At 40.8% G+C, this 19,625-nt stretch overlaps 1 protein-coding gene across 3 annotated transcripts in view; it reads left to right on the forward strand.

Annotated features, from left to right (window-relative positions):
* The window catches only part of cadm1b (cell adhesion molecule 1b), a 190,775-nt gene that overhangs the window by 130,080 nt on the left and 41,070 nt on the right, over positions 1-19,625 (forward strand). For 2 of the 3 annotated variants that reach the window (XM_078167019.1, XM_033632038.2), the window contains exons 3-5: positions 5,038-5,058; positions 12,293-12,439; positions 19,004-19,156. In XM_078167019.1, coding sequence (XP_078023145.1) covers positions 5,038-5,058; positions 12,293-12,439; positions 19,004-19,156 — 321 coding nt within the window. The remainder of the gene's footprint in view (positions 1-5,037; positions 5,059-12,292; positions 12,440-19,003; positions 19,157-19,625) is intronic. The other variant, XM_033632039.2, reaches the window with a different exon arrangement.

Genomic DNA, 19,625 nt, shown 5'->3' on the forward strand with positions numbered 1-19,625 from the left:
TTACTGCATTTGTCACAATCAGCATGACTTAATAGTGTGTTACTATAATGCTCTTCCTGCCTCATATTATGTTGATTTGAGACATCCTGCCTTGTAGAATGGTCTTGTTTTATTATGCCAAATTACCTTTTGATAGATGTGTCACTGTGATATTAAGCAACCTCTGTCTTTTTTTGTTCTGCTTTTTATTTATTTGATTATTTATTTGTGCATTTTGATGCCGTTTTATTTGTGTAACAGGGAGAGCTCTGTGTCTGTCATGTGAGGCTGTGTGGAACAGCAGCCTGGCATCTACAGTAGTCAGAAATGTGTAAGCGCTCTCTTTTTTCTTGACACGGCTGTGAAAGCCGAACGCTACCTGAGTTGTCATTAAAGCGGCTGGTTGCTGTTTGCAGCTTCTTTGTGTATGTGTGTGTGTCAACTGCGGAGACATTTTCATGTGTGTTGTGAGTGACAGGACCCAGTCACACACACCAATGAGATAACACACCTTTTTATTTTGTTTTCAAAGACACCGCTGAAGCTGAAATGTCTTAATTTTAGCCTTTTATTCATAACAACACGCATCTGTTGTTATTTATGCACTATTGTAGATGCCCATAGCTCTTGACTAAGAGGAGGCAGGGCACCAAATTCAATATATCTGCTTTTTATCTGCCAGCATTTCTGAAGGATTATCCCTTAATCTCTAAGTAAAAGCTGTCTTCAGCTACATGTGTCCTCCTGGCTTTCCATGAGTACAGCACAAACATTCAGGCCATAGATTGGACATTTACAAAGCATATCCCATTAACAGTGAGCAATTAACCACCACGGTGGGGATACTAGCAGAATCTCTTTATTACAGTTTATCGTGCAGGAACATGCTTTGCATCTCCTGTAAGCCAACCTGATTAATATGTTTCAGTTGACTCTGGGGAGAATTAATCGGAGTATTCCCAGTGGCGTTTGCAGGTGAGCATTTTCTGATATCTCACTGACAGGTTGGGCTGGATTAAGCTGTACCTGGGAGCTGATAATAATAAAAGAAGCAGGTCAGGTCTGTGAATAAACCACAACTAAATTACTGAATAATGTACAAAGCTGCAGTTTTGTACAGGATAAGAAAACAAGCCATTACAGGCATAAACGCATCATCTGTTAGGGTAAATGCCTCCACTTGTAAGCATGGAACTTAATTACTTACCTTGAAAATAGTAGTCTGAAAAAACTCAAGGTCCACTTACGTATGTAGCTTTTTCCATTGACAACTTTTTGGATTTGCATGAATGGATGGTGTTTTCATATAGAAAGCATTTGTTTCAGTAATTGCAGAATTGTAACCTGCACCCATAGCTGTATTTTTCGTATAATATATTCCAACTCAAGGCTGACTGTGGACGCTTCAATGAAACAAATAGATCGTCCCCGTGTTCTGTGATAGTGTGCCAACTATTGAGTCCTTTGGAAAGTGCAGACCAGATTTTACTGCATGTGTTGTACCCCAGTGATATGACACAATATGATGCAGTGAGTACTTGTCTTTTTCACCTCCTTGATTGGCTGAAAGTGAAGTCATCCCAACTCAAGGTCAACCTATTACCTTTTTACGCAGCTTTAAACCATATGAGTTTGGGAGTTAGGACTGCAACAACTAATCATTTCTATTCTCAATTAAGGAGGATTGTTTTCTCAGTAAAGTGTGAGGTCTATAAAAGGTCAGACAAAAGTGAAAAAAGCCAATCAAAAATGTTTTTAAGGCTGAAGTCACATATAACGATTGTCCATCAAACAGTCCAGAACCCAAAGGTATTCAGTTTGCTGTCATAGAAGACAAAGAAAACCAGGAAACAGTTAATCTGGAAGCTGAAATGAAATGACTTTAAGGATTTAATTGGATATCAGAATTGTCTAACCACTGATTAACAATTGAGTCATTTTAGCTCTAGTATGAAGTTTGCTCAGTTGTTGTAAAAATGGATATGCTGAAATGTAATCATTGCATCTATGGGCGTAAATTCTGCAGCGGGGGGTAAGGGGACATGTCCCCCTCAATATTTAAAACAGGTTCATTTGTCCTCTCCAATAAAAAGATGAAAGTAGCAGAAGACTTTTATATTTGACAAAATTAAATACATTTACACTGTAAACTGATGCAGAAAATGCACAAATTGATGCGTAACAAATTCACCAAAATGCCTGAAATTAAGTGTTTGACGCTCAAAGTTTTCTGTCAGAGGAACCCCAAACTGCCTGTTTCATAACACTGAAACAAAACCTTCACCCTTGATGTCATCTGCTGATGAAGACTGAGTGATGTAGTTGAAAGCTTTGGGAAAATCTATTAGGCGGACCCTGAGTTAGGATTCTTTTGTCACATCTCCAATAAGTAAAAGGCATTTACACAGTAAATCTGCAGGTAATATATGCAATATTTAATATAGGTTTGAAAACGAACATGCCTGACAGCAAAGACTTGCGTGAGGTGTCAACCACTGTTTTTTTATTTTTCTTCTTCTTCTTTTTTGCGGGGACAGCCGAAACGCTTTGATCGGTTTCTTTTGTGAAAATCCTGACCTTAAAAGTCGTCTGTGTTTATTGGGTCCACTCTGCAGGAGCTCGCTTCTCCATGCGATTTCCTTGAAGAGAAAAAGTTTGAAGCCCACCTCTGATCCCTCTAATTAAATGAAAACACAGTGGGCTACACACAGTAAGACAGCATTGCGCCGCACACGCACACACACAAAGGTAACCAATGTGGATCTCTATGGGGAGCTACACAGAGTTCCAGTATCCAACTCTGTTATGTTCTCTTATGCAGTGCGATCACACACTAGGTTGACATGCAACACGCTGCAGATCATGAGCATAAATAAGCAAGGGAATGTTTTACCTGAAAGGAAGAACATTAATTCAAAGGCATCACACTAGTACTGAGAAGAAATGTTGCCTCATTAGTGTTACCCCACTGCTTTTACTGAGCAGCAGCGATAGAGAGAGAGAGAGAGAGAGAGAGGGGGGCTATGTGCCACTCTTACCACACAGACAGCCAGTCTCCTGAGATCTTAGTTTGCCTCAGTGACTTAAAAAAATAGTGCAGATTATTATGGATTTGTTGGCCTGGCAATGGGTTGAACAGCATGAACGCCAGAGCACGCGGAGACTCGTGTCTTATAGAAAACATATGCAGTGCAAGAATACGGCCTGTCAAATGTTGACAACAAGCGTGTTTCCAGCAGGAAATGTAACATCAATGTAGGTGGAAAGCGGGAAATGTTCCACTTTTCTGTTTCCGAACACAACGCTCCGGATGAAAAGGAGAAGAGGTGAGGAGACAAGGACAGACATTATTTGGAGGATCGTTGGCCTGCCTGCTCTCATCCGCCGTGATTGACAGATTGGTGCAACGGCTACACTCGCACGAATGCCATCACACGCATTTCCCCAGAAATCTGTCTATCAGCACTGTCTAAGCAGAGCGACAGCCATGACATCTAATCACAGGCGAGCTGGCACCTCATAACTTCTACCTAATGTGCTGCAGGTACAGAGGAGAGAAGGGGGAGCATGGCACAACGCTATTTATAGCCCCTTCAGAGGCCACCAGCAGGAAGTGGATCATACTGAAGGGTTAGGGAAGGTGTCATGGCACTATATCACAAGTCTCTCTGTTTAGATATAGGTCTCTGCTGACAAGATTAAACACTGAGATGCCCCGGTATCAGGGTGATACATTTTTCTGGGTTACACTCTTGTAACATAAAACGAGGGCAGATATACTACACATACAAGATGATAATGAGTCATTTACATAATGTTGCTACAACATTATAATTACCTGGCAATTAAAACAGCTCAAAAGCCTCATTATGGGCTGTCCTGAGGGCTGGTTGGACTGGGACGCATACGGTGTGCTCATTCAAGCTCGAGTTTGAATCTGGCGATCAACCTCATGGCCTCTTTTTGTTGAAATCACTTTCAGCTGAGGCAGAATTGCCCCAGAAGCCTCATTGTGCTGAATTACCGTATAATAAAGATGAAGTTTTTGACTGACACTTGAAGTTTCTAAAGAAGAAGAGGCTTAAGACGTGCAAGATATTGCAGCAGTCTCCTGGACAATGTTCAAAATTTGTTTCCCATCGTGTGTGATTTGTCACTCACACGTCTTTTGTCCTGCGGGAATTGCTGACACGTTGAAAATGCACAAAGGAGTATAACAAGGACATGTGTCATACCTTACACCCTTATTACGCCGGCAATGACAAGCGAGACAAGCAGTCACTTCGACACACTGTACACTCGGCATTGAAGCCCACATTGCTCACAGCCAGAGTAAAGAAGCTCCAAAGTGTGTGTGAAATGTCAATATAATAAAAAGATGGTGTGTGAAATATAAAAATGTACATATGGATGTGCAGCAGAGGGCAGGCAGGGAGGTGTGTGTGTGTGATAGAGAGGGAGAGAGGGGATTTGAGGGGGTTGTTTATGAATAGCAGACAATGAATGATGGAAGCTCTCCCGAGGGTGCAGGCCCTGAGCACTGCTGCAGGGACTTGGGAACACGCCAGTCTCCCATGCCCTGTGAGATGCCAGTTTGGGTGGGCACCGTTCCGAATGGGTGCTCTCTTCTCCAGGATACACCGCAGGGTCCTGGGGGAGCGCCTCCAGGCAGTGGCTGCTCCACAGCGGGTCTGGCTGGAATCTCAATCAGGGACACGAGGGGAGAGAAAACAAAGTCCACATATTCCCTCTGTTCCTCCATATTAATATACTGCTGGATGAAGAGGGAGAAATGGCTCATTATGTCAGGGATTATACACACCTGTGGAAAAACAGAATGACTGGATGTAAAAATATAATGCCTTTTTTGTATTTCTCTTAATTGGTAGAAAATTACACAAATAGCATATGGAGCCTGAATTTAATGAATTTCCACAGCCTTATTTATCACTTGTGAATAAGTTTCCTACCACTGGAATATGGCTGTCTGCTTGCATCCTGTCTGCTCACAACCTGTCTGTTTTCTCTCTCTTCTGCTCTCATCCTGCGCTGCAACAGGAGCTGCTGAAACCGTGACAGGTACTCTTTCTTTTTTGCTACCTGCTGTTCATTTGGAAGTGCTTGCTTCTGTCTGTGTCTGTTGATTGGCTGTCCGTCGCAGTCTGTTCATCTGTGTATATTTACATGAATGGATGGTTGTGTTGGTGTTTTCTTTTTCAGGAGAGGAAGGAGAGAAAGCCACGCGCTCACAATGCACATCCACTGTTTTTATTCTTAATTCTCGAATCAACATTTCGCCACATGTAATGGCAGATTTCAATTTGTTTCCAGACCACTTGGTTGCCACTTAAGTTGGTTTGTTTTTATTAGCTTTTCACTGAGTTCTGTGCTATGCTAGGAGGTGCACTTTACCAATGTAATTATACCGAACACAACTGGCTATAACAATTACTCTTAATAAAAACAGGACATTTGTATAGCCGTGTGCAGCTCTGTGATCTGTACTTAAGCACAGCTATGTTTTGAGCTAAATGCTAACATGCTCACAATGATACTAACATGCAGATGTGTATCAGGTGTAACACTTACCATGTTCCCCATCTTAGCTTAGCATGGTAGCATACAAACATTAAACATAACTACAATTTGGTAATAAACAGTGTTAGTCGAATGAACATACAGAAATATAGAGTCTATATTTTCCATGCAGTTATCTGAAACAGTAAGATACTTGTAAACACTACATTCAAACAGCACTTGTTATATGCAGCATACCATACTATATAGCATGCCAAGAAAATATTTAGAATGTCCCAGTACAGAGTATGTCAAATGCAGTATGCCAAAAATACCAGTATGTTCTACTACATCCAGTCAAATTTTGCAGTATGCAAGCCAGCATGCTTTTCTGGCTATTCTGACCCACAATCCTCTGCACGGCGGATGATATGCCACATGGACTGAGCCGCAAACTAATGACAGCTTGAGCTGAGCTGTCAATGAGGTAGAAATGATTGGAATATTGATAGTTTAAGTGAACAGAATTATCATAAATATTACAAACAACAATAGGGCATAACCATGAAAATAACATTGACAGAGAACTGCAGATGTAATTTCACTGTTGCAAATATGATATGTTCCAATCTACAATACGTGCAGTTCTAACTTTAAAGTTAAACTACATATATTGCAACGTCACAACAGCAGAGCTCTAAAGGTTGATCTTTGTCTCTGGAGAACTTGGTTTGATCTGGAAAGGTAATGGATATAAAAGCAAGAGGGTCAAAGTTCAGGGCGTAATTTCATGACAAAGTAGTGTGTCCCCATTGTGTGCATACGACATGCAACAGTACGTACTTTTTAAGGGCCACTGTAGTACCTACTAAAAGTTAAAAGACAAACTATGCAATCCAGAATGCACCCTTCATCCTCTCCAGGATCATAAAGTTGTGAATCGTATGGCTGACTCCTCCTTTCTCTCAATGCCTAGCTGCAAACTAACACCTCAGCTCTTTATGTCATTTTCTGTCTAACATGGTGTGAGGTTACTGTGAAGTATTGACACTAATTATCTGGTTTTAGCTGGTATTAGGAAAGCCAAATTGGGGCCAAAGAAAGAAGAAGAAAATTTACACACTGCAAGTGTTGGTACCACTTTCTAATTAATGATCAGTGCTACAACTAAAAATGTGATTTCTGCATCCCAAGGACACTTTAAAGCACTGCTCTAAAATATTTTTATTTTATTACATTAGTCAGGAATAAATGTGGGCAAGAAACATGGGATTTTTCTTAATGTAATCAAGTAAAACATTTAAAAGGGAGCGTTTGTTGTTCTGAATACAAATTTCCAAAAAGGCACCTAATGTGAAGGGGTTTATAAATTGTAGGTAATTCATTATAATGGTTAATAAATGATTTACTGTCTTTTATAGATCAGTTATAGGTCACCAATAGGACTATTATGGGTTGTCAGGTTGTGAAAATCTCACTGGCTGGTGAACACGGCTTAAAACTGCTCTATAAAGCTTTAGTAAATGATTCAGCTCGGAATTGTAAACCCCTTATAATGGATGCCCCTTTAAAAAGTGGCACTCAATCATAACAGTGTATCAGTGATTTCATTAATATCAGAAAAATGACACACACACCTTTTTATATTTCAGTTGTTGATTTTTTTCAGGTTGAACAGTCTTATTTTCAAGTTGTCTCATCATTATACAATCGGCTCCACTGAGATTTTAAGAGAGCTCGGCTTTGGTAGAAAAAAAAAATAAAAAGATGGTCAAATTAGTGGGTATGAAATTTTTGAAACCTTCCCATGCAAAGGGTCTGGGAGAAATGGCACTGCGCTAATTATACCCTGAGACAGAAGCCTTCTTACTTGTGAACATCCTTAAAACAGCATTTCATCATGAGGATCAGGGTTTAATGACTGAGCTGGATAAAGACACGCAACAGTGAAAAGCAGGCATCAGAGAAGGAGAGGGAGAAACTTTTATTGTTAATGACTGGCTATAGTCGTGGATGTTCCTCGAAAGGACACGACTGCTGCAGACAGCGGTGACTCAAGGGAGAGGAATTGGGGGTTGGCTGTCCTGCTACCCCTTTCATGTCTTTTGATGTGAAAACAAGAGAGAAAAGTTCAAAGAGGAGTGCCAGCTTGATTCAAAGGTGCCTGTCTCCGAACTTCTGCTGGAGGAGCCGGTCTGCTAATATTTCCTGATTTCGTCAAGTTTTGTTAAAATTGTTTGGGGGGGGGGGGGGGGTGGGGGGGGGGGGTTGCTGTTTTGCATTTTGAGGACGGCTGATGAGGCGAGCCTCCATGCCAGACACTTGATGCCAGATTGTACATCCCCTCAGAGAGTGCACAGACTTTTGAAGGTCTGTATTTTCCTCTGACTGTTTCATTCAGTATGTTGTGATGCAGGAACAGGAGGGCAGCCATGTGTAGAGATACAGGCACTTTACTCTTCCAGACAGCTGCTGGAATGAGTGTGAATTTATCAGCCAGTCATCTGTGCCATGCCTCTGCCCACTCCCCCTCCATCCCCACCCACCACCAAGAATTAATGACTGCCTCTCCTCATTTGCACCCAATCATGACCAGGATGCCGAGGCAATTGAAAATGTTTACTCCAATTGCAGAAACCCTCCATGTTCCACAAAGTGGCCTGTTTTCACTTTGATGGGATTGCTAATCACAGCGACGTTATTTATGTGTGTTTTGAATTGGAGATGAGCCTAGGCTAGGATATTGGAGGGGGACCAACCTTGCTTGGGGCTGCTAAACCTTATGGAGAATTTATCTATCGCATTCCCTTTCTCTCAGTCCAACAGATTGGGAGCAGAATAACCTTGCTTTGAGGCTGCTCTATGTTGCTGTTTTGACTGCCAAATATATTACTTTTACAGCGATGAAATAAAATAGACATCAAAACACTTCACATTGCTTTCGCCTCATCTTGTGCAGCACTTAGTACATGTGCAGAGGAGCTCCAGCACACTTGATAACATTACAAATGTACACACTCCAGCTCTCCACATGAAGATTATTTTGATTTGGTGCCCATGATCATCTCTCTCCTTATTTGTTTTTTTTATGTGGGGAAGTAACTAATCACTCCGTCTTCTTATTCCTAAATTCATTCACCAAATAAGTGGTTCACAATCAAGTACCTGCCACGTTGCTCCCTGATATGATTCAGGAGAAAAAGATTAATTATTATGATGTGACTTTAATGCCTTTTATTAAAGTCTAGCATGTGTATTAATAACATAGCTCAGTTTGTTTGTGCTTTTGTCTGTCTTTCCCCATCACTCCCTGTAAAGCCCACAAGAACAGGATACTGATTTTGACCTTAAGTAGATCAGAATTTACATCCAATGCTAATATAGGAAATATTGTGCATTATATGTAGCTGAGCTTATTACAGTAGGGGTGTGGAAGTCAGGGTAGTGGATGCATGTGAGTGGAGATCATGTCCTGTCACAGACCTGCAAATATTTGTGTTATTAACCGTAACCACAACCTTCCCCTAACCTTAAATGTAAATTTAGTTGCCTTACCTTAATAATACCTTAAAGCAAGGCTACTCAATTACAAATTCAATCTGGACGGATTTTTAAACCAGTACATGTAGATGGGAGAGACATTTTCAGCAGCCTGTTCATAACATTTTTCTTAGCTTTTGGTAAATTTCAAACAAATGCAAATAAATGTCATAAAAAAAAACAGCAATGTTATCCTTTCACTTTTAAAACAAATAGTATATTTTTGATCACATATCTGATCCAGGCTTATCACAAAATGTAGAATAGAAAAGAGCTATCAATGCTATCAATGCACAGAACCATAACAATTGGCAATAACAACACACTCTACCAATATTTCACTCCCAGTCAAACAAACACACCTCATATTTTTCAACGAGGTCAAGAAAAAAGTGTTTAGGAAACACATAGGATGTATTTTTTGGACCATTCGACTGCAAAAGTGGTCGGAATTGCATCACATGACAAAACGATTTGTGAATGATATGACTGGTGGTGTCGCTGTATCCATCTGTAAATCCTTCCCAATTCGTACTGCGCATGTGTAACTCAACAGAGATAAAAAAAAAGAAGCAAGATCATCAACCATTGTTTATTCAGGGAAAATTGACTGAGCATTACGCTCTTTGCCCTGAGTTCACATTCAATGGGCTGGAAGGATACAAATGTATAATTGCAATAAAGTGATGACAAAAAGTCCATAAAAACAAATAAGTAGCAGCAGTGTCTATCGAGTATTACAAACAGCAATAAAAAATAGTAAAAAGACGAAAAAGTTAAATAATTAAGAGTAGAGTCTGCCATAAAGGACAGATACAGATACAAGATACAACAACAACAATAAAAACAGTAGGAAATCGTGTCTGTCAGTCAACCAAAGCAGCAACACTGTAAAACAACCATATCATCTAGCATATACTTGAAATGATCTACCGATGCCTCACTTGTTGGCTCACTTGTTAGCTACTTCCAGACACTGTATGTAATTTATGTATTTTGTCATTCCTATACCAGATTTATGTATGCTGGACCACTTGGATGTTGCCTCTGGGTCGGACATGACCCATGGGCTATGAATAAGTTTGCTCTAAAGGAATAGCTGAACATTTTGGGAAATGTTTCCTTCTTACTGAGAGTTAAAAAAGAAGATCAATATCACTCCTATGTCTGTATGGTAAATATACAGCTGTGCAAGCAGCTGGTTAGCTTAGCTTAGCTTAGTTTAGCTTAGGAGGGGGAAACAGCTAGCCTGACTTGTCCAACAAACTCCTCCTACTATCGCCTCTGAAGGTCATTAAATCAGATTTCTTCAGTTTGTACAAAAAGAAAAGAAGTGTAAAAAGAGAACAGCCCGTTTGAGAAATAGGCTGAACACAAGGCTGCATTGCCTTTTTTATGGAGGGCCAGCAAAAATTAGCTTAGCCAGCTAGCTAAGCCAACCAGCTAAACCAACAGGCTGCTGGCTGTACCCTTATATTTAAACAGACTGATATGAAAGTGGCATTGATCTTCCCATAACTTGCTGCAAGAAATGTTGAACTATTCTTTTAAAGTTAATTTGCTTGAAGGTTTATGTGCCATGACTGGAATCTTCCTCTGATGTATTTTAAATGCCATGCACATCTAACACTGACACTGGACGCTGCCTGGGGTTTTGCAAAATCATCCAAGTGTTATTGTTTGATAAAAGTTTTGGCATAATTCCATCATCACTAATTTACCTACTCGATGTGCCTGTGCTGTGTTCCTGATACTGTTGCATCAACAAGTCAATATGAATATAAACAGGGAGAATTTGAGAGTTTCTGCAGAGGAGCATTTTACATTATATTTCAGACACGATATGCAGCATGTTCCACCCTTCCATCCGCTTTTATTTATATTCTCCCTTGTCTATTCAGTCATTCGCTGTTGGCCTTTCTGCCCCTAGTGGCTGTTAGGAAATACTCCTGTGTCCACAGTAAACACTGGACCAGAATCATAAACTATCACCTTCTGCTGTGCTCTTTTAATTTGGTTCATGTCTGCATCCTTTCTCACAATTTAATATTAGATTATGTCAGCGCTCATTAACATGTAGTATATATAAACTGCATTACAAACCTCAAATTGGCTGCAGTGTGTACTTTTGGACATAATCTGTGTCTGTTTTTACCCATTACATTCCCTTTGTCCTGAACCCGATCCCTGGCAGCGGAGTGGAATGAAATGGGTAGGTTATTGCATCAGACAGGTCTGAGGAGCTTTTTCTCCACAGGAGGTTAATTTCTTATTGCTTGCCGCATTCACAGAGTTCATTTTGAATCATGTTAGTTTGGCTGTCTATTCCCATTATCACTATCTGAAAATGCAGGTGTTTTTTCTCCTCCACTTTGTAAATGTCAGAATGCAATAGAGGTGTCTGACAACTCGGGCATGCAAATGTGCTTTTGATGTTTTCTTGGGGCTGTGGCTGGGAGTGTTGTTCCTCCGCTGGTGTGAATCTGAGGCATTAAAACGTATTCACCATTCTCCTTACGCTTTTTTGGCTCCTGCCAGATAAATATAGCACAAGGTGACTTTTGATTCCCTTCCCCTTTCTCTTGGAAGACGGTGGGGAAACAAAGCCAGGCTTTTTGTGTGGGGGTTTGGTGTGTGAGGTGTAAGTTACGATGACAAGGTCCAGGGCCTGTCTGTGGCAACAATGCCAGTGTACAGAGAGTGACTCAGATGCTTACAGCACTTTTATTCCTCAAGATACAGAACAGCTGAGCACACGGAGCGCACATTGGTCACATGGAACCTCAGATGGAGGGCTCTGATAAAGCTCAACCATAAACAGCATCCAGCCCGGCTCATCTCTCTCTCTTCTCTCTCTGTTTAACTCCCCCTCTCCTCCTCCCCTCCTCCACCCAGCCCATATCTACTACTTGCCACTTTTTTACACTCTTTGTCTCTTTTGCTTCCTACCCTCTCCTCTCTCCCTACCTTCGTGGGCAGCAGAGCTTACAGCCCATCTGGCACTGACTCACAGGGCCCACTCTGAGCTGGGGGAGATCAATAGTGACAAACATTGCACATGGCTCTTATATTAAAAGGATTATGGCTGCAACCAAACAATCTACGCGGCCTATTCACGTATCTTTACACTGTGCATGTGTTTACATGCAGTCCCTGTTGTAAGAAACATAAATATTTGAAAGGCTGTAAATATCCAGACAGGAATGCTCGCCTCCCGTCTGAAATTTCATTTTTACTGTCTGTATTTCATGTGAAGTCGAAGGTCAGAACCTGGCGACCGACAACGTGTCAGTGGTCGAGGGGGAAACAGCCACCATCAGCTGCAGAGTGAAGAACAACGACGACTCCGTTATCCAGCTGCTCAACCCCAACAGACAGACCATCTATTTCAAAGATGTTAGACGTAAGTGCTGGTGCCTCTGACACAATGTTAATCATGTCTCCTAAAGTGTTGTTAAGGATGAAATATGCAAACACACTGGGATTACTGAAAAAGAAAAGTGATTGCCTACTTCATTTTTATTGCTTCACATCAAGATTACTTCCACCATGGCTTTAAAGGAAAATTGTGGATATTGGGCCTCATTCACTTATGTGTGCATAAAAATGTTCTTACTCTGCACATAAAATAAGTGTGCATGCAAAATGACCATCTGAATCATGACACGTGTGCACTGGTCAATTTTGTTCATAGCACCGTGCATGTTATGAATCAGAGTCGCCCTTAATCAGCATACCGCCATGCTGCCTTTTCTCTATATAAGGAAATATGTTTGCCTAAAGATCTATCATGGACAAAGGAGCGGCTGTGGCTCAGAGGTAGAAGGGGTCGTGCACTAATTGGAAGATCAAGAGTTCAATCCCCGGTTCCTCCAGCCTGCATGTCGTAGTATCCTTGAGCAAGATACTGAACCCCAATTTGCTCCTGGTGGCTCTTCCATCGGTGTGTGTGAGTGTGTTAAAAACTGAGTAGCAGGTGGCACCTTGTATGGTAGCCTCAGCCACCAGTGTGTGAGCGTGTGTGTGAATTGGTGCATGTGACTCATCCGTATAAAAAGCGCTTTGAGTGGCCAGAAGACTAGAAAGGCGCCATACAAGTGCAGGTCCATTTAGCATTTAGCATTTACCAATGGTGAAGTTGTTTCTGCACAGATTTTAAGGCCCTGACACACCAGTGATGGGCCATCAGCAAGCGTCTGTAAATATCTTGGCAGTCAGAAACTGCTGATAAGCCGTTTGTCACTCTCTTCAAATGTGTCGGTCTCCAAAGATGCGCTCCCCTCTGAAGGCACCGACTGCAATATCTTCAAGCAAGGCTAGATATGCCAACTTAACAGCTGCTTGGAGGAAAATCAGAGTCTTTTACATACCCTGTTACCCACTGAGATTTATAGACAAATATTTGAATAATGACAATAATTGTTGAGGATGAAAGGGCGTCACTTTTGTAGTTATTTTACACATTTGGCCAGTGCATTAGTAAATTAACGATAAATGTTGTCTATTTAAAATGAATGTGCATTTAGTCAAAAGATGCCACATATTCATCATTTGTGCGTATGCATGGTCCGAGGCACTTCTAAACCAGGTATAAAAACACTGATGAGTCCTGGATTCATGCATAAAACGTTTGTAGCACTGCTCAAGCTCAGATTTAAGCATACGCACTGTTTGAGACCCATTGTTCCTATCAGTTCCATGATAACCAGTTACGTTACAGATATGGGGATGCAAATATATGAGAATGTGAATTAATAAGGTTTTAAAATGATAGAGAAAGCTCAAGTTCACATATGTTATGCATCAAAAACATAAAATTCCAACTAACACATAATTTATTTGTTCAAATTAATTTGCTATTTACTCACCACTGGAGTTTAAGGCATGACCTGTAATGCTTATACACCAAATAGAAACTGATGATTATAGTTTGAATATTTATTTTCTTTTCATGCTCTTATATTAGTTCAAATGTCAAATAAAATGTGTTAGCCTTCTCACACATGCATACTCTTACTAATAAGGATGGGAATTTATTTAAGCTTTACTTACTTAATCATTAGGAAACTTTTCCCCAAAACTTTAGCTAGTTTAATTAATTAGTTAAGAATCAAATCCAAAGCTTCACATGGAAACATGTGATAACTATCTGACTTTATTTGTTTTTTCTCACATCCCTGGGTCCACGACATCTGTCTGCATTTGAGTTTCTGTGCTAATATCACAACATTTGTGAGATCGTGTGACACACAAAAAGCTGCTACAACAGCTTTTTTCCCCAGAGGCGCATGTTTTGGTGTCAGTCTTTAGGGCGTCCCGTTCTGCAGGAATCTCACATTGACAGATTTACAGTTCAGATATCAGATATCACATCAAGATCAGCTCCAGCGTTAGGTTAAACGTGATTCCATCTGCCCTTGACTTTTTGGCTCTTTTGCACAAGTCATTAAGCTCAGAATGCGGCAAGATTATTTCGAGATAATACACAGCACTACCATAATGGGAATACTTCTGTGTCCTTGTCACTGTTCGATTTTACGATAATCTCTTAGATTAGGATATTGAGCATTATGATTATGCATGAGCATATGGACTATACTTCTACCGAGTTTTTGTCTCTGCTGTTTTTTTTTTTTTTGTTTGTATGTGGGATCTGAGCCAAGATTCAAGGTGAACAAGAAACACCCTTCATTTCAGTCTATATTGCATCCCAGCTGTTATTTCGCAAGTCTAGGTAGCAAGACGTGTGTTCCATTTTCTCTCTTGCGAAGAGCATCAGGGGAGTTTGAGTACACATCTTCGTCATATTTGTACAAAATACCCAAAGCTACCTGAGAATATGGCAGAGAGGAATGGATTCATATAAAGCAGAGGTCATGTTGTGCTCTACATCTTAGAATTTTTATTCTAACACCACAGAGTAGATGGAGACTGGGTTCATGTGAGTTAAGAAAAGCAAAAATGCATAATTAGCTCGTACATCCTGGTAACAGTCAATATTAGCTCTGCGGTGATAAGGAAGTCTTTCCACGAGATTCAGACAACCTTTTCCTCTTTGTTTTTATTAAGCTGCTTCATGTGCGCCCACAGACATGTTGTTTCCTCTCCCTTAGTTAATGCAGTTCCACTGACAATTAAAAAAACACAAAAGGTTTTGTTTATCTGCAATTAGATCTGAATATATGTCAGATTTCTGACAGGCGGCTAAAGTGTTATTGGGCTGCTGCTGCGTGTTTGTGTTCCTCGTAATGGGGTCCAGTAAACCCCATGGCAGCACTATTCTAGGCTCTGTTCCTAAAGGACTCGCGGTTCTGTGGGGACCCCCCTCAGCCAGTGGCATTGTTACCTGTCAACGGGGCCGCTCGACACAGTGGCAGATCTTTGTATACAGGGAAGTAAACAGCAGCGACATAGAGACACACCAGGAGCTACAAGAACAGCAGCTACAAGCGAAGCGGCAGCCATAGAAACAGATTCAGACACACAAACACCACACAAACTGATAACAGCTTTACAGTAGCAGTGAAGGCCGAATAAACAAATTTCTATTGCACCAAATAAAGATGAATTGTGTCATAGGTATGGAGGCTGAGTGAGTGTTGTTAGGATGAGGTATTTATTCTGCTGGATGTATGCAAAATGACATGCAATTTGGCAGAGTTGTCATCTGCAATGGGAAGAATGAGCTTTTATCAGCAAAGGTGGACCTCTGTGCTAGTGATGCAATATCACACCGTTATTTATTCACTGCATCTTTCTGCAGGAGTTGCCTGACTTTGTGTCGCAAGGGTTTAATATTTAAAGTGATACTCCGCCAAAAGACTTTCCTTTTAGCATCAGATATAGTAGGTTAAAAAAGCAGCTTTCAAATAGTAAAAGTATCTCTCTAAAAGTCATGACTAAATAAGAAACATCAAAGAAAAAGAGCCCTCTTTAGATATTATTTATTAAGAGTTTGACACTCAGAAACCCGACAAATTTGAGCAGATCTGATTGACAGTGGCCCTGCAATATAAACAAACAACCCCATATCAGGCATCACATTTTGATTCAAATGTTCCTACAGTGATTGGTGCCTTTTCTAACTGGCACTCCCCACTTTAAACCAGTAAGAAAAGCCAAAACACAAATACAGAAATCTCTCATGTGAAATAACCCAAACCGTTGTAAATTTGGCAGAAAATTGTCTTCATGTAGCACCCAATCAATCATAGTGAGAAGCCGATTGAGAAAATAGGTTTTCAGGGCCTTTTAGGTGATTGCAAAAGTTCCATCAAAGCTACTTCATGAGGATCAGCAGCTGTGCGGCTTGAATTTACACCAGTTTTCTTGGTTACAGCCGATTCCAACGGTGACAAGTTTCCATTTCTCTGTCCAACCATATGCCCAGTTAGGTGAACCTTGTGCTCTCTAACTCCTGATGGAAATATCGGGCTCTTAAGATGCTAAATCTCAACTGTCTTTACCAGCTATTCTATAAGATGAAGTGAGATTGATGAATATATAATCATGTGACTCATTGTTAATATACAAATATCAATTCAACAAAATATGGCTGGAAACATTTCTTCTATGGTAAGTGCTAATATCGTAGGCAACTGGACTTTTGCTTGCGTTTCTTGAAGAAATTTCGCCTCTCTTAGAACTGAAGAAGCTTCTTCAGTTCTAAATGACTGGTACAAAGTTGCAGGCTATAAACCCTTTGTGGGTGGGAACCCTTAAAGAGTTGTAGGGGTCACGTGAGCTCTTAGTTTCTGAGTCGTTACGGTCACAATGTGAGTCGTTGACCCACCTGGCTACCATGTGAGTGGTGACCCCTACGACTCTGCAAGGGTTCCCACCCACACAGGGTTTATAGCCTGCAACTTTGTTTCAGTCATTTAGACCTGAAGAAGCTTCTTGGATGAGAGGCGAAACGTCTTCAAGAAACGCAAGCAAGTCCAGTTGCCTATGATATTAGCACTTACAATTACCATGACCTGGATGACTGAGAATCTTCACCGACAAATTTCTTCTATGGGATACTCAGAATTTCAAGGAGGGCCATAGCACAAAACAAACTGAAACCATAAGTTGATCTGGTTACCCATTAATCCAGGGTTTCTACAGATCCTTAGAAAAGCCTCAAAAGGGATTGTATTCATCCATCTAAGATTTTTTTTTTTTTTCCTGACGTTGCATTGTAAACTCTCAAAAATAATTGGTAAAATCTATCTTTTTAAGGTAATCTACCAAATGCCTCTCACATTAATGTCAGGATAACAGAACCAACAACACTCATATTTTGATTCTGAGCAGAGGAACCCCTGTCTGCCTGTTAGCTGTCACCATACCCTGGACCACATGCGTGCAAATTCAACGAAAACTGGCTATTTGATAAAGATTTCATCTGACACCGGTACAAGGCGATGCCAACCAGGCTCTGCGTATATTATGCAGAAAGTTTTTCAAACTTGGCACGATGGGAATTGAGGCAGTGGAAATCCCACATGTAGACTAAGAAACACCAAATTGCCAAGAAAACAACAAACGCCAGGTATTTCCTTGATCTGTTCTACTCTCGTCTCTGCCATGTGAAGAAAGTATTACATTTTTTTTCAAAACTTGATTTAGATCATTTAATTTTTCACAGGACTAAAGAAGTCATGTTTAATGGCACAACAAACATTTGAATAAAATTTTCCCGAGTCCTAAATCACTAATGTTGGTTTTTGTTTGGGGTTTTTTTTTGTTTGTTTTTTTAACTTGATTTTGTGTTTTAGTAAAATTGGTCTTAAATTTCAATTGGAGTGACAATAAAAAAAGTCCTAAAAGGTCTTAAATGTAACTTGCCTGAAGCTGTAGGAACCCTACAATCTCTTAACATGTTCTTGAATGCTTCTTGATCTCAATCAGCAAGTTAATCTTTAATAGAAATAATACATGTAGATATATTTTGGTGAAAATATATGACTAATGAATACCAGATTCCGTGCCCCCTCTGTGCTGTTTTATAAGCAGCCAGTTATGAAACTGCCTCGTATAAACCTTACTGAGTGTCTCCAAAGTGAAGGGTTTCCCTCCTTAGCAGGTGCTTCGGCACTCAAAATGCATCAGTGTCATTGTTTCCCTTTGAGGAGAGACTTCTAAAGAGCTCTCAAATTATATTGGGGATGAGGTTTCATGTTGACACTGCCCCGAGACCTTGGGTAATGATCATGATGCTAAGTGCAAAGCCTGGAGGGAATAACAAACTCCTCGTGCTTTAAACAAGGGCTGAATAGAGTTCGTTAGCTTGACAGATGCAGAGAGGACTTGATAAAGAAGGCAGGTCAAAACATCAAAAGGGCTCCCAATCAAATCAGCTGAAGCTGTTTATGTAAAAGAGTGCTTAGGGATGAGGGCTGACCCAAATGAAAAGCAGAGTAAAAAGTCAGAGAGAGACGGCTAACCTAGTTTGACGACATTAAAAGAAAATTCAGCCAATCTATACTGGCATTGGTATACAGATTCCCGGTTCAGATACTCAGGCATCCGACCCTCTCTACCTCCGCACTGTGATTTAATCCATTATGTATGTTTGAATGCCTCTCCCCCTTTTTGGAATATGTGAGCTTGATGCATCCATCCATGACCAGCAGCAGCCCATTTTAAGAGTTCCTAGCTTGTTAGGAGTCCTCATGAGCACTCTTCACACTTTCCTGTCTTTGCGAGTGCTCCCTGGACTGTAAAGCTACTTTATAAATCAACTTGTATGAATCATTTTTGAAACTCACTTTTCTTTTACTCAATTAAGGAGAAAGCCCACAAAAGGGCAGCTCTGCTCTCCCCCTCCTTATCTCCGTCTCATTTTCTCCTTGCGTCTCCTTTGTCTTCCTCCATTCCCCTCTCTCATTCTCACACCTTATTCCTTTCTCACCCCGTGTCTCACGTTTGTGTCCCTGTACTCTGTATCCTCACTGTCTCTGTCTCACATGTATCCCCACAGCTCTGAAGGACAGCCGGTTCCAGCTGGTGAATTTCTCTGACAACGAACTGCGGGTGTCTCTGTCCAATGTGTCACTCTCCGATGAGGGACGCTATGTGTGCCAGCTCTACACAGATCCTCCTCAGGAAGCCTACGCAGACATCACTGTCCTGGGTAGGTGTGAGGGTGCATGTGTGAACCTCACACGCACACATCACACCCCTCCCCGCACACATTTTATTGTATTCCGCTCTGTTATAGATAGTGAATATGAAATAATAGTAATCTTTGATCCTGTTATCTTTAGCAACTGAAACAAAATGTCAGCCAATTAGGCTCTCGCGGTGCTCAACAGCATAACGAAAAGGAGCAGATGCTGAAACTGATGGCTCAGACCACGTTGGTTTTGGCAGCTGTGTTGACTCTGTGAATCCCGGTGAATGTTGACTTGGCTGCTCCAAACGATTCCCTATTGAGAGTCAGCTGTGCCACACTTTGATGCTTTGGAGTGAAATTACTCTAGTTAAGCTTTATTATACATGCAGACATCCTGGGGGATTGAAAGGAATTAAAAGCACTTTAAAGTAATTACTCTAGTTGTACAATTGAAGCCTAGCTGCAGTATTTTCTGAACCAAGGGTTG

Source organism: Epinephelus lanceolatus, chromosome 4 (genome assembly GCF_041903045.1).
Source record: "Epinephelus lanceolatus isolate andai-2023 chromosome 4, ASM4190304v1, whole genome shotgun sequence".
NCBI classification, from domain to species: domain Eukaryota; kingdom Metazoa; phylum Chordata; class Actinopteri; order Perciformes; family Serranidae; genus Epinephelus; species Epinephelus lanceolatus.